Source organism: Nerophis lumbriciformis, linkage group LG13 (genome assembly GCF_033978685.3).
Source record: "Nerophis lumbriciformis linkage group LG13, RoL_Nlum_v2.1, whole genome shotgun sequence".
NCBI classification, from domain to species: domain Eukaryota; kingdom Metazoa; phylum Chordata; class Actinopteri; order Syngnathiformes; family Syngnathidae; genus Nerophis; species Nerophis lumbriciformis.
Window position 1 is genome coordinate 11,934,199 of NC_084560.2, and position 16,717 is coordinate 11,950,915.

Sequence of the window (16,717 nt, forward strand, 5' to 3'; positions counted from 1 at the left end):
CTATCCGAGCATGTATTAAAGTTTAAAGTTATTTAACCTACTTAGTTGTCAGAATCATGTTGAAAAGGGTTTTAGTACTCTTGATAACAACTAGCCAGCGGAATTAGGGGAGTTTGAATAATACACAATGGTTGGTAACAAGAAACTGACCTGTTTATTCAAGGATAAACACAAAATAGACAAAATTATACATGACAAACAGAAATAGCATCATTGAAACTAGGGCTGGGCGATATGGCCTTTTTTTAATATTGCGATATTTTAAGGCCATATTGCGATACACAATATATATCTCGATATTTTGCCTTAGCCTTGAATGAACACTTGATGCATATAATCACAGCAGTATGATGATTCTATGTGTTTTGATTGATTGATTGGGACTTTTATTAGTAGGTTGCACAGTGAAGTACATATTCCGTACAATTGACCACTAAATGGTAACACCCCAATACGTTTTTCAACTTGTTTAAGTCGGGGTCCACTTAAATATATACTATCATCATAATACAGTCATCACACAAGATAATCACATTTAATTATTTACATTATTTATAATCCAGGGTGTGGAGAGGGGCGCCGGATGTAAGTGTCAAAAAGACAGCCAAAAGAGTTTGATATGAGAATAAATCTAAAGTTAAAATATAGGGTAGAAATGCACCCATTTGCAGGAAATGTAGTCTTGATTTTCAAAATTTTCTTTCAAGGCTTGCATGTCTACATTAAAACATTCTTCTTCATACTGCATTAATATATGCTACTTTTAAACTTTCATGCAGAGAAGGAAATCACAACTAAAAAAATCACACATTTTTTCATACGGTGTTGATGTGGAAATTTTTGCCTCAGCATTTTGATGGTGTGGGCGTGTGGCACCGAATGGAGATAAGCGTCTCGACAGACGTCACAATATTTGAACAATGATGACGAAAACTGTTTTCTCTGTCGTGTCCGTGTGTCGAAAATTGTTATGCGCTTATTTTTTTATTAGATTTTGTGCGTGGCATAGATTTGCTATGCGCAGAGGACGCTTAAACAGTGCGCAATTGCACAAGCGCGCACCTTAGAGGGAGCGTTGCTCGCACGGCTGCGCTAGCATCACAGCTAACGTTAGCCATGCTGCTACCTCTCTGCTCGGGGAGGACGTATACGTATGTGACGTATGACGTGACAGTATGTGACGTGTGTAAGAAGGTGCGCTCGCTGTCTGTGAGAGGGAGACACAGGAAAGAGTGAGAAGAGCCTGTCGTGTAATGCCAGCAGCTAAAAGCAACTGCTTGAGAATTCACAGACACAGACCTGTGGATGTGTTGAAGGTGTGCTGGAAAATGCGGAACGGAAATTACGGAGCAGCAGAAAAGTGGAATGTATTATTTAAATCGGTGCGTTGGAAAACACGGACCGGAGTTTTTTTTAAACTGGATCTGGATCGGCATTTTCCCATGCCTTGCCGATACGCAATTTTTGGCAAATATCGGCGGCCGATCTGATCCAAATATCGGATCGGGACATCCCTAATGGTACTGTCCAGTATTTTTTTTCGTACAAAAAACTTTAAATGTAAAAGCTTTTGTAAACATACAAACAAAAAAAACAAGAGATCAACATGAGGTAGGCTATCAAAAGACAAGAGATCAACAAGGCCTCAACATGGCAGTAGTGCAACAATTGTCAAATAGAATACAATACTAAAAATAAATTAACTTTTTAAATACAGCAGCCTATGGGGAAAAATAAAATTATGGTACCAAGTACTCAAGTATAAAACCCACCATCAAAACAGAACAATAATACTGTCACTTGAATAAAATAAAGGCTACAGTACTCCAAGTTTTAAATAAAGCAGCATACAGGAAAAATAAAATTATGGTACCAAGTACTCTATAAAACCATCAAAAACAATAATACTGCAGCAAACGCAACCCCAGTAGCCTTTTAATCTAAATTATGCAAATAACAGCCCATGGGCGGCTATCTGGACATAGGCGGTTATTAGGAAGAGGCAGTTAATTCACAAAATGGAGTCAGACCCTGGGCGGTTATTTGGTAATATACGGTATACAGAGAATTAACTACTTCTTATAGAACCCAGCAGGAAGAAGAAGCTGAAACGTTGGAGCAGACGGAAGCCGAGAGAGTGCGACATGGTCACGCTGAAAATCTGGAACTTTGAGCAAAGCTATTGCGAATAATGGATTGCTTACCCAAATCAACTGGAAACGTCCCCGGCCAGCTTCACCAAACGGACAACTGTCCATCGAGTAAGTCACTATACTATTGATCATGATACACGCTGCACATAACTGTACACTACAGTACATACGCTTTCTGGCTAGCTGTGTACAAACAAAACATGAAATGTGGGCTAATACTTTACAGATACTGTAATATGATTGTTTACGTTTTTCACTCAGTATAGATTGATGTTCTACCTCAGTGTTGTGCATTACAAACTCAAACGTGGTTCGTGCTGACGTAGAACCTAGCTTATCTCTTGCCGTAGTTAGATTTTACGGCTAAAACTGTAGCCGATGTGTTAGTACGCTAGAAAAATAGTTCCTCTGTGTTCGCTCTTACAATAACAATGTTGCTACAGTTTGGTTATTAAACAGGTTACGGAACGTAAATTAAGTATTGTTGACGTTTTTTTAATTCATTTTTAAAGTGATTAAACGGAAGAATTGATTGCTCCCATTAGCTGCATTGCTACCCACTAAGAACAAGTCGTTAGTTAGAATGCGAACAAAACAACTTTTGTCTTCTTGTCTCTCATGATTGTGAACAATAGGCAAAATAAAGTGCAGTTCCCCTTTAAATGCTAACATAAATACAAGAGACATAATTGTTTATTAACTCTAAAATATTTACAAATTAAAATGAATAAAAAACAAACATGTTTACATATAATATATTTAAACACCCAAATGGAAACCAGAACAATATTTAATGTTTCTGCCAGTAAATAGTATATTGTCTATTTATCTTGTTTATTAAAGGAAAAAAAACTTCAGTGTGTATAAGTACTTTTTGAGCACATTCAACACTACCATGATAATAATAAGTGTGGTCATACAGTCACAATAACAATGATGTCAAAATGTTAGTAATGTTATATATCTATAGTCTTATGCTTTCTTTGTGTTATACAGCACCAATGGCTTTAAATTGTGGTTCTTCTTCAAGTAATGAGTGCATTCTCATTTGCTGAAAATGCATTATGATCTGATGAAGAGTATTCACCTAAAACAGATTATATCCAATAATTAAGTTTATCTTAGTATGGTTCACTGTGCAAAACTTGCCTGACTCCGTGTTAAACGACACTGCATCACTGGATGGTCCTGTTCCCAGCTCGTTCTTCGGTGTGACTTTGAATTCGTAACTGAAACAAGGCAGGCAGACACCATCCAATCAATCCAAGGGATAAACCCAGCTTTTATGCACAGTTTGCCATCTGAAAAATAGTTGAGCGAATGTGAGTCGCTGTGACTCACACCTTCTGCATTCAGAATCAGCTGATGGTTATTCCACGTGCTGCGCTTAAAGATATTCTGGCAATGCTGAGACATTAACAAAAAACAGCCCAGTGGGATCATTTCTGGTGCTTTCTAAAACTCCAGATACAAAATGAAAAACCCCTTCCACCCACTTCATCCTTCTGGTTTTTGTTTCTCTTCTGCTATTTTTGTGTGCAGTGAACCCCCCCAACTAGCATTTTCTATCGTAAAGAAAACTATTTTTTTCTTGTACTAGTGTACATAAGACTTGTGTGGGAAGAGGTATTTGTTCATCAGCGCTGGCAACTTTGACACATACTTCCTTTAGATAAAACATATGTGATCCATCATGATGATGGATGAAGGTTTAAACATGAAGGGGAGGAATAACACGGCACAAAACACTGCAATTAAACCAACAAGGGGCTTAATGCACATACGTTCTTACGGTATTTATTTGCCATTGTGTAACTAAAATGACATAAAAAAATTAAACTGTACTGCCTATATTTCTGAAGCATGGCAGACAAGCAGCATATCGTGCTCTATCTTGAACCAATGCTTACATTCCGATTATCCCGGAACTGTCCAAATTTGTAAATGTTGATTCTTATTCTTGATGCTCATTTATAAGATGTGGCAAAACATAGTACAAACCGAGGAAGAGCAAGCAGGAGCATACAAGCTAATTGCTAAGCAAGCCGCTAAACCTGCTTGAAAAAACAAGAAAAATAAGTTTTTGGTAAAGTGACAAATGACAAGTTTTATTTTTTGTTAATAAAAATAAATGACATGCTTAAAATAACTACTTTTATGTTTGTTAAAATATACACGACCTGCTTAAAATGACTAGTTTTTTATTCGTTAATAAAAAATAAATTACATGCTTAGGGTGACGTAGTTTTTTTTTTGTAATAAAAATACATGATCTGCCTAAAATGACAAGTTTTATTTTTCGTTAATAAAAATAAATTACCTGCTTAAAATGACTCATTCTATTTTTCGTTCATAAAACACATGACATGCTTAAAATGACTAGTTTTATTTTTTGTTAATAAAAATGCATGACCTGCTTAAAATTACTCATTCTATTTTTTGTTTATAATAATAAATACATGTTTAAAATTACTAATTTTATTTTCCGTTAATAAAAATAAATTATATGCTTAAAATGACTGCGTTTTTTTGGTAATACAAATACACATAAACGATGCTTTGTGTGTTCAACTAGCTTGAAACAACAGAATAAATAAGTGCTTAGTAAAGTTTAAAAAGTCTAGATCAGAGGTCCCCAACCATCGGTCCGGGGACTGGTACCGGTCCATGGCACATTTGCTCCCGGGCCGCAGAAAAACATGAAATAATTTATAAACAACTTTATTTTCTCCGACTTAACGTTCGCCTGTCCCACTAAACACACCACTAAGCTTGTTTATAGATGTACAATAAAACTCCTCATAGGAAGTTGCCATCCATCCATCCATCCATCCATCTTCTTCCGCTTATCCGAGGTCGGGTCGCGGGGGCAGCAGCCTAAACAGGGAAGCCCAGACTTCCCTCTCCCCAGCCACTTCGTCCAGCTCCTCCCGGGGGAACCCGAGGCGTTCCCAGGCCAGCCGGGAGAGATAGTCTTCCCAATGTGTCCTGGGTCTTCCCCGTGGCCTCCTACCGGTCGGATGTGCCCGAAACACCTCCCTAAGGAGGCGTTCGGGTGGCATCCTGACCAGATGCCCGAACCACCTCATCTGGCTCCTCTCGATGTGGAGGAGCAGCGGCTTTACTTTGAGCTCCTCCCGGATGACAGAGCTTCTCACCCTATCTCTAAGGGAGAGCCCAGCCACCCGGCGGAGGAAACTCATTTCGGCCGCTTGTACCCGTGATCTTGTCCTTTCGGTCATAACCCAAAGCTCATGACCATAGGTGAGGATGGGAACGTGGATCGACCGGTAAATCGAGAGCTTTGCCTTCCGGCTCAGCTCCTTCTTCACCACAACGGATCGATACAGCGTCCGCATTACTGAAGACGCCGCACCGATCCGCATGTCGATCTCACGATCCACTCTTCCCTCACTCGTGAACAAGACTCCGAGGTACTTGAACTCCTCCACTTGGGGCAAGATCTCCTCCCCAACCCGGAAATGGCACTCCACCCTTTTCCGGGCGAGAACCATGGACTCGGACTTGGAGGTGCTGATTCTCATCCCAGTCGCTTCACACTCGGCTGCGAACCGATCCGGTGAGAGCTGCAGATCTTGGCCAGATGAAGCCATCAGGACCACATCATTTGCAAAAAGCAGAGACCTAATCCTGCAGCCACCAAACCAGATACCCTCAACGCCCTGACTGCGCCTAGAAATTCTGTCCATAAAGGTTATGAACAGAATCGGTGACAAAGGGCAGCCCTGGCGGAGTCCAACCCTCACTGGAAACGGGTCCGACTTACTGCCGGCAATGCGGACCAGGCTCTGACACTGATTATACAGGGAGCGAACCGCCACAATAAGACAGTCTGTTACCCCATACTCTCTGAGCACTCCCCACAGGACTTCCCGGGGTACACGGTCGAATGCCTTCTCCAAGTCCACAAAGCACATGTAGACTGGTTGGGCAAACTCCCATGCACCCTCAAGGACCCTGCCGAGAGTATAGAGCTGGTCCACAGTTCCACGACCAGGACGAAAACCACACTGATCCTCATGAATCCGAGGTTCGACTATCCGGCGTAGCCTCCTCTCCAGTACACCTGAATAGACCTTACCGGGAAGGCTGAGGAGTGTGATCCCACGATAGTTGGAACACACCCTCCGGTTCCCCTTCTTAAAGAGAGGAACCACCACCCCGGTCTGCCAATCCAGAGGTACCGCCCCCGATGTCCACGCGATGTTGCAGAGTCTTGTCAACCAAGACAGCCCCACAACATCCAGAGCCTTAAGGAACTCCGGGCGGATCTCATCCACCCCCGGGGCCTTGCCACCGAGGAGCTTTTTAACTACCTCGGCAACCTCAGCCCCAGAAATAGGAGAGCCCAGAAAGTTGTCATTTGTTATATTTGTTATTACTTTGTGACATGATACAATGCACATTAATGAACATATAAAATATAAATGTGACATATTGTAGCCAAAGGCTGATTTCCATCTGCATCTCATTGCAAAGAAACAAGCCCAGGGCTCCTCTAATTCAGCGTTATTGTGAGTTGTATTTTTCATGCCCTTATTTTTGCTGTATTTATCTGGCACAAGTGGAAAGCCGGTCCCTGAAAATAATGCCCTCATGGAACCGGTGTGTAGTGCAAAAAAAGTTGGGGACCCCTGGTCTAGATGGAAGCCTGTTACAGCAGAAAGTAAGCAGTTATTATCAGGTAATTATCCACCAGATTTGTAAAATCTTGGGTTTAAAATCAATCCCAAATTTGTAAACTAAGCCTGTTACTACCAGCTCGCAATGCAAGAATAGCAACAACACACAGCCATTTTAGGCTGTCCAGATGAGTTATGATATTATATGATTACAATATTCAACACATTGTCACACACACACCTGCTCTCTGGTTTTAAATTCTCCACCGCTGTGTGCGTTTGGTTTGTCGTCGTCAATATGGACACTTCCTCTCCATTGGGTCCTTTGGCAGTGGACACAACTTCATACTCTGATCAGAGAAATATGGTAGAATCATTATTGTTATTAATTAGGATATACATTATATCAACAATATAACATTATTGTTGTTAAAGTAGTTCGCCATGGTGTGAAATTGTGACAAAACTTTTATACGTATAAATGTTGTTAAAGTGGTTAACTAATTTTTTTACTTTAATGAATGTTAAAATGTGACCTCAAGCACTGCTTAACATGAGATAAAATTAATAGCAACTCAAGATGAAAGTGCAATTAAATAATGATATAATAAGTAGTTTTAGGTTATTAAATATTTACACTATTCCAGTAGTTCTTAACCTGGGTTCTATCGAACCCTAGGGGTTCGGTGAGTCTGCTTCAGGGATTCAGCGGAACCTCTGCCGCGGAGGTCAAGACACAACCGACTCATCGTGTAAATAAAAACTTCTCCCTATCGCCGTATTATGATACCCCCAAACAATGTTCCCTCTAATTTTCCATCTGATTCGCAGGTGTGTAATTTGTTGTGAGTTCTGCACTGTGTTGGTTTTGTTCTTTGAACAAGATGATGTTCATGCACGGTTCATTTTGTGCACCACTAAAAAAAAAACATAACTTTGTCTTGAATTTGAGAAAAAAAACATTTTATTTTTCACTAAAGAAGGGTTCGGTGAATGCGCATATGAAACTGGTGGGGTTAGGTACCTCCAACAAGGTTAATAACCACTGCACTATTCATATAATAAAAAATATAGGTTACATTTAATCATTAAATCTGTGCATCTATATATTATTAACATAAACATGTAATATAAAATACATTTGTGTGATCATAGTAGTGATTAAAAATCTAATAACATAAAATTATGGAATATGTATGTACACACATTATGAATCAAATGAATATTAGATTATTAAACATGTACATCTATTATTATAGTAATTCAAAATAAAATTACAAATTGTGAGATATGTACACCTAATATAAAAAATGTAAATCAAATACATAATAAATGTTTATAATAATTTTAAATAACATATATTTAATTATGAACATGCACATCTGTTGTTCAAAAAATTCTAAATAAAAATATCAAATTATGAAATATGTACGTCTTATGATATAGCTATTAAAATGAAATATTAAATATATAGAAATATAATTTAGTATTGAAATATGTACATTTATTAATATAATCAAAATAAAATAAGTATTAAATATTGAATGTTTACATATATTAATATAATAATTGAAAAATAATAAATACCTACTTTATAAACTTGTACATATATTAATCAAACATTTTACAAATATCAAATTATAAAACATGTACATCATATGATATCATAATTCAAATAATATATGAAATATGTAAAAAACATATTTATTGTATTGAAATATGTACTGGGCGATATGGCAGAAAAAATTATCACGATTAATTTTTTCATATCATCCGAACTCGATTAATATCACAATAAAAAAAATACAAGTCAGATTCTGCCGTGCAGGATTATAGCGAGTACCGTTTCATCACCACTGTTTACTACTGCAGTATCTTGTAAAAGACATTTCCGCCATATTTGATCGAGGTAATATGTGCTCACAGCTAACAACTGTCATGTTGTTCATATCTATAATTATGCTTACGAGAGGTGCAAAGGTACAGGTAACCCACGCTTCGGTCCGCACCTGGTTTTAGGGCCACGGTTTTGCTTCTTTTTCGGTACATTTTGTTGGAGATAAGAAAACGTTTTTTCCTCTCAAAGTTCTTTTGTTATTTTGCTTGTCATTCAAAAGTGCATTCTGCAGTAAACAACATATCAGTGGTGTACTGAATACTACAATACTTTTACTTCAAGTGAACATTGACTAAACATCACATCACTTTCAAATGGTAAATTATTATTTGTACTCTTTAGTTACTTGTATACATCAGTGCTTCTCACCAGTGCTTTGGCAAACGGTGACCAAGATTGTGGAGTTTTTTTAAACTCAAATACTGTAGCATATTTTGAATACAATTACATTAAAGTGCATTTTGAATCTGAGATACTGTAAAATAATGTGTACCAACAAATAAAACAAGTTTAACGATTATTTCAGGAACAAAATATTTTTGTAGTCACAAACTCAAAAATTATTTGAACACAAAGTATGCAGAGTTGTTTAGTACATGTTAAATCAGAGGAGTTTAATCTTTGCAGACACATAAACAAAAAGTCTGATTGAAAAATATTTAGATATAAAAATGCCTTTTTCTGATTAAATTAGTGGGTGTGTTTATTCTCCTAGTCAGAACTAATAGATACTAATGTGAGTGCCTGCAAGTCCCCATTTCGGACAGGAATGGGGACAGGCAGCAGATAGTGACACTAAAGTCTGTCACTAAAGTCGCTGCTCCTTCTAAGTGTTGTTTCAACTTCTATTCTTGTGTTAGTCATATTTCTTTATTTTGTTATTCTGGGCTGCACTTCCAGTTGTGTAAGCGGAAGATACACAACGCTGATTGAACATTAATTACGTTATGACGAATCTGATTTTCGTGCGGTGAAACAGGTGGTCGCGCACACACACTGACACAAACCGTTTTACAAAACCACACACAAACGTATATGCACACATATTCACAGACACACACAGGATCACGGTCAATAAAGGTGGATTGTTCCGTCCAGGATTATACCGAGCATCGTTACTTCCTTACTGTTTACTAGTGCGGTAACTTCTAACACACATTTCCGCCGTGTTTTATTGAGGAAATATGCTAACAGCTGATTACTGTGATCGAACTCGAATTAATCGCGATCAATGATCACGATCATATAATCGCCCAGCCCTACTACTTATATAATAACTTAATATAATTGCATTATAAACATGTAGATCCATTAATCTAAAAAACTCAAAATAAAATATAAACTTTTGAAAAATGTACATCTATTAATATCATTATTCATAAACAAATGGTTTAAAGAAAGAATGTATCTCATCCTAATGCAATGTAGTCCCGCCGTACCTCTGGTTTCGTTGTCGGACTTCTGCCAGTCGAGGATGACAAAAGAAGGGCACCCCTCAACGGTGACCACGGTGAGGTTGGAGGGCGGTATGCGGGGGGGTGCCGTTACATTCTGATCACCGCCTTCCTCCTCGTCGGGGAAGTAAGTCAGGGAAGAAGTGATGGAGCACGGCTCGTCTGGCTTCTTGTCTGTTTTGTAGACGACGTGGGGAGCTGTGGAGGTGTACAGTAGGAGTATACTGTCAACAATGTAAACAACAAGTGGACTACACTATATTACTTTCATGTCTGTACAGTACTTTCTCTCTGATCCCTGGTTCAGTTCCTTATCTTATAGTCACTGGGTGAGTTCTATTTTCATTAAGACTATGTAACTCTTAACAATTATATTTCCTATCAAGATAGCATAGCTAAAACTAGATCATGGCACCTCAATATGGTAATATGAGAATAGACGCCAGTATCTGTAGTATCAATGTTTTGCTGTCAATCTGCCCATCACAATTGTTTTTGTTAACTTTTAACAACAACAAAAAAAGGTAGGGAATAGTACGTACATGGAGGGCCAAATTGGACAAAATAAAATAAGTAAATATTCAAATAATTACATTAATGTGTCATTAATTATTTATAATCGAGATTGAATACATAAATGTTTTTATTATTACTATTATTATTATTTATTGTAAAATTACTTTTTATTATATAATCGTGCAATTAATTATTGATTGTATTCATGATTTAAATAGTTATTTCACAGTTTAATTATTGGTTTTATTATTTCATTATTATGTATTTAATGATTTAATTAACAATGCATTTAGGTAATTATTTAAAGATGCATTTATTTGATTTTGACCCATTTGGTCCTCCATGATACAAACCCCGTTTCCATATGAGTTGGGAAATTGTGTTAGATGTAAATATAAACGGAATACAATGATTTGCAAATCCTTTTCAACCCATATTCAATTGAATGCACTACAAAGACAAGATATTTGATGTTCAAACTCATAAACTTTTTTTTTTTTTTTGCAAATAATAATTAACTTAGAATTTCATGGCTGCAACACGTGCCAAAGTAGTTGGGAAAGGGCATGTTCACCACTGTGTTACATGGCCTTTCCTTTTAACAACACTCAGTAAACGTTTGGGAACTGAGGAGACATATTTTTTAAGCTTCTCAGGTGGAATTCTTTCCCATTCTTGCTTGATGTACAGCTTAAGGTGTTCAACAGTCCGGGGGTCTCCGTTGTGGTATTTTAGGCTTCATAATGTGCCACACATTTTCAATGGGAGACAGGTCTGGACTACAGGCAGGCCAGTCTAGTATCCGCACTCTTTTACTATGAAGCCATGTTGATGTAACACGTGGCTTGGCATTGTCTTTCTGAAATAAGCAGGGGCGTCCATGGTAACGTTGCTTGGATGGCAACATATGTTGCTCCAAAACCTGTATGTACCTTTCAGCATTAATGGCGCCTTCACAGATGTGTAAGTTACCCATGTCTTGGGCACTAATACACCCCCATACCATCACAGATGCTGGCTTTTCAACTTTGCGCCTATAACAATCCGGATAGTTCTTTTCCTCTTTGGTCCGGAGGACACGACGTCCACAGTTTCCAAAAACTATTTGAAATGTGGACTCGTCAGACCACAGAACACTTTTCTACTTTGTATCAGTCCATCTTAGATGAGCTCAGGCCCAGCGAAGCAGACGGCGTTTCTGGGTGTTGTTGATAAACGGTTTTCGCCTTGCATAGGAGAGTTTTAACTTGCACTTACAGATGTAGTGACCAACTGTAGTTACTGACAGTGGGTTTTTGAAGTGTTCCTGAGCCCATGTGGTGATATCCTTTATACACTGATACTGATGTCGCTTGTTGATGCAGTACAGCCCGAGGGATCGAAGGTCACGGGCTTAGCTGCTTACGTGGAGTGATTTCTCCAGATTCTCTGAACCCTTTGATGATATTACGGACCGTAGATGTTGAAATCCCTAAATTCCTTGCAATAGCTGGTTGAGAAAGGTTTTTCTTAAACTGTTCAACTATTTGCTCACGCATTTGTTGACAAAGTGGTGACCCTCGCCCCATCCTTGTTTGTGAATGACTGAGCATTTCATGGAATCTAATTTTATACCCAATCATGGCACCCACCTGCTCCCAATTTGCCGTTCACCTGTGGGATGTTCCAAATAAGTGTTCGATGAGCTTTCCTCAACTTTATCAGTATTTATTGCCACCTTTCCTAACTTCTTTGTCACGTGTTGCTGGCATCAAATCCTAAAGTTAATGATTATTTGAAAAAAAAAAGAAAAGTTTATCAGTTTGAACATCAAATATGTTGTCTTTGTAGCATATTCAACTGAATATGGGTTGAAAATGATTTGCAAATCATTGTATTCCGTTTATATTTACATCTAACACAACTTCCCAACTCATATGGAAACGGGGTTTGTAGTACACACCATAACAGCTGCAAATTGTTTATGATAATTTGGCGGGCAATTCCCATATTTGGTATACTTTTGGTATGTCTTCAATATAAAAGTCACCAATTACATGCTACTTATAGTTGCATCACTATTTTGCCACTAAGGGGCAAAACCAATTTGTTCGATTGCCAGTTAATTCGGATGCGGACTCCATCGAATTAGCATTTAAGTTTCATTTAGTGTGTTTACATAAGGCTTGGAAAGGGAACAAAGGGTGAACAGAGCCCATGTACTGAGATAGTTTGTCTTACCCACGTAACGCTTCTTGCCCATAAAGTCCACATCTGACGCGGGCAGGGGCCTAAATATGGAGGAGTTTTCATTGATGTCAAAACGGCTGCCTGTAAAAGGTAGAAGAGTTAGTTGTGTGTGGTGTGTGCCAGCAATAGTCCCTGGCAGGAGGCTCTGTCAGGATTGTATTTTTTAATAGCCCTGGCCCGCGTCAACAACTAGTCAGCCCAACACCTGCTGCAGCATTCACTACGGCTTTAAATCTGCACTTTTCTACAAACACAAAACTCAAGAGTTCCTTCTTGGATTGCAGTACAATACACGCTGCTAATGTTATCCAGGTGGAAGATCTGTTAAGAATGGCACACACCTGTACAACCCCCAGTTCTAATACAAACACAGTCAATTGCATGTATACTCAAAATGATTACCAGAAATGCTCCAATTAAAACCTTGTGTGGTCTACAAAAGTGGCCTTTGATTAGGTTTGAAAAACATTGGCATTAACCGCTGTGGCCTCTCTTGGTTCTTGGCCAGGTGTGTTTAAACTACGGCCCACCGGCGTCTTTAATTTGGCTCGCAATACATTATTCAGTTTAATAAGGAATCTGGCCAGCAGGATGTTTTTTGTTTAATTTTAAACGTCTGACAATCTGATTTCTGCAAATTTGCCACTACCTTGACAACGTGAGTAAATCAGGTCAATGATGATGAATTGTGCGTTGAAGTATATACAGCACAGCATTTCCTCATATGACCGAATCCAAACAACCTTCCCTGCTCATGGCGCCAAAAAAATGCAGCCAAACCACAAAGTCAACACACGGTCACACGCAACACAACCTGCTTAATGAACTTTGTGGATATTGTAAAAAACGTCCACGCACGATAAAAATTCAAAATTACGCCTATTTAAATCCACTAAAAAGCATGATGGAAGAAATGCTAAGTACTCTCTCCACACTAATCCATGTTTGGCGCATTTTAGCTGCTTGATATTTCTGATTGATTACAAAACTTTAAGGAGGATGTCATGGATGTAAACAAACTGGGAGTCAAACTTTCAGATACTCTTAATATCCAATTTTATTCATTATGTATCCATTATATTAATTAAATATATGTATATATATATATATATATCTCTCTCTCTCTCTCTCTCTCTCTCTCTCTCTCTCTCTCTCTCTCTCTCTCTCTCTCTCTCTCTCTCTCTCTCTCTATATCTATATCTATATATATATATATATATATATATATATATATATATATATATACAGGTAAAAGCCAGTAAATTAGAATATTTTGAAAAACTTGATTTATTTCAGTAATTGCATTCAAAAGGTGTAACTTGTACATTATATTTATTCATTGCACACAGACTGATGCATTCAAATGTTTATTTAATTTAATTTTGATGATTTGAAGTGGCAACAAATGAAAATCCAAAATTCCGTGTGTCACAAAATTAGAATATTACTTAAGGCTAATACAAAAAAGGGATTTTTAGAAATGTTGGCCAACTGAAAAATATGAGCATGTACAATACTCAATACTTGGTTGGAGCTCCTTTTGCCTCAATTACTGCGTTAATGCGGCGTGGCATGGAGTCGATGAGTTTCTGGCACTGCTCAGGTGTTATGAGAGCCCAGGTTGCTCTGATAGTGACCTTCAACTCTTCTGCATTTTTGGGTCTGGCATTCTGCATCTTCCTTTTCACAATACCCCACAGATTTTCTATGGGGCTAAGGTCAGGGGAGTTGGCGGGCCAATTTAGAACAGAAATACCATGGTCCGTAAACCAGGCATGGGTAGATTTTGCGCTGTGTGCAAGCGCCAAGTCCTGTTGATACTTGAAATCACCATCTCCATAGAGCAGGTCAGCAGCAGGAAGCATGAAGTGCTCTAAAACTTGCTGGTAGACGGCTGCGTTGACCCTGGATCTCAGGAAACAGAGTGGACCGACACCAGCAGATGACATGGCACCCCAAACCATCACCCAACCATGCAAATTTTGCATTTCCTTTGGAAATCGAGGTCCCAGAGTCTGGAGGAAGACAGGAGAGGCACAGGATCCACGTTGCCTGAAGTCTAGTGTAAAGTTTCCACCATCAGTGATGGTTTGGGGTGCCATGTCATCTGCTGGTGTCGGTCCACTCTGTTTCCTGAGATCCAGGGTCAACGCAGCCGTCTACCAGCAAGTTTTAGAGCACTTCATGCTTCCTGCTGCTGACCTGCTCTATGGAGATGGAGATTTCAAGTTCCAACAGGACTTGGCGCCTGCACACAGCGCAAAATCTACCCGTGCCTGGTTTACGGACCATGGTATTTCTGTTCTAAATTGGCCCGTCAACTCCCCTGACCTTAGCCCCATAGAAAATCTGTGGGGTATTGTGAAAAGGAAGATGCAGAATGCCAGACCCAAAAACGCAGAAGAGTTGAAGGCCACTATCAGAGCAACCTGGGCTCTCATAACACCTGAGCAGTGCCAGAAACTCATCGACTCCATGCCACGCCGCATTAACGCAGTAATTGAGGCAAAAAAAGCTCCAACCAAGTATTGAGTATTGTACATGCTCATATTTTTCATTTTCATACTTTTCAGTTGGCCAACATTTCTAAAAATCCCTTTTTTGTATTAGCCTTAAGTAATATTCTAATTTTGTGACACACGGAATTTTGGATTTTCATTTGTTGCCACTTCAAATCATCAAAATTAAATGAAATAAACATTTGAATGCATCAGTCTGTGTGCAATGAATAAATATAATGTACAAGTTACACCTTTTGAATGAAATTACTGAAATAAATCAAGTTTTTCAAAATATTCTAATTTAAAAAAGTTAAAGTTAAAGTACCAATGATTGTCACACACACACTAGGTGTGGCGAGATTATTCTCTGCATTTGACCCATCACCCTTGATCACCCCCTGGGAGGTGAGGGGAGCAGTGGGCAGCAGCGGTGGCCGCGCCCGGGTTATACTGGCTTTTACCTGTATATGTGTATAGATATTTTTCCCACATTTTACGGGGTGCCGTAAGTGGTGACCAATCAGCATTTCTGTTCTGTTTCCCTGTACAATGCATGTCTGCTCTTAAACAGGTTTATGCTGAAAATGAAATTTCCTTGTACTTGTCCAATGACAATAAAGTTCCTTCCTTCCTTCCTGTAGGCAACCTCCTGATGTAGTTTTGTTAAACTGCATATTAAGTTTGAGTGGTCAGCATGTAGCAGCTTTACCTAGCTCTGCATGCGCTAAAATATTGCTACTCAGCTGTTTGTGTGAGACACATGCGTGTGACATTGTGGTTTACATTGAACTAATTCGTGCTGTTAAAGCTGACTCAGCAGTTTCGTGCTCCTTACCGCTATTACAACATTGTTTCTGTTGCTGCTGTGTTTTGTAACATACTCATTTACTACCTCTTCTTTTCCACTTTCTCATGCACTCCAAATATTGTTCTACTTAAAACAATAAACTGTATATAATAACTTTCCAACGTTGCACAGCCCCCCCCCCCAAATGTACAAAAATCTAATCTAAAACTCAGTTTTAAGGTACAGTATTGCCGGGTTGCAATCATGTGATCTGGAGGCATTTCCCATAAGACTACTGTTTATTTACCTGCATTAGTGCAGATTTGGGCGTATTTTGACATTTTAAGAGGCAAATATATAATCAATCTTACATTTAAAAAATAAATAGATATTGGATCAAGTGGATTTATACACGCTTAAGAAAAAATATTTTTAAAGATTTAACCATTCATCATCGTCAAGACGTTACTGCACGCTACGACCTCACTTCATTTGACACTCACACGGATTTAGAGAAGAAAAGATTGGAGGCCACAA

The 16,717-nt window shown here is 38.6% G+C and overlaps 1 protein-coding gene and 1 long non-coding RNA gene across 5 annotated transcripts in view; one reads left to right on the forward strand and one right to left on the reverse strand.

The window, feature by feature from the left end:
* Positions 1-16,717, reverse strand: part of LOC133613858 (target of Nesh-SH3-like) — a 57,569-nt gene that overhangs the window by 10,083 nt on the left and 30,769 nt on the right. For all 4 annotated transcript variants that reach the window (XM_061971709.1, XM_061971708.1, XM_061971707.1 and 1 more), the window contains 4 exons: positions 12,884-12,973; positions 10,133-10,345; positions 7,038-7,146; positions 3,303-3,382 (listed from right to left, as the gene is read on the reverse strand). In XM_061971709.1, coding sequence (XP_061827693.1) covers positions 3,303-3,382; positions 7,038-7,146; positions 10,133-10,345; positions 12,884-12,973 — 492 coding nt within the window. The remainder of the gene's footprint in view (positions 1-3,302; positions 3,383-7,037; positions 7,147-10,132; positions 10,346-12,883; positions 12,974-16,717) is intronic.
* The window catches only part of LOC133613861 (uncharacterized), a 33,352-nt gene that overhangs the window by 1,564 nt on the left and 15,071 nt on the right, over positions 1-16,717 (forward strand). Inside the window, exon 3 of the long non-coding RNA XR_009816505.1 lies at positions 2,086-2,261. This is a non-coding gene — a long non-coding RNA (uncharacterized lncRNA). The remainder of the gene's footprint in view (positions 1-2,085; positions 2,262-16,717) is intronic.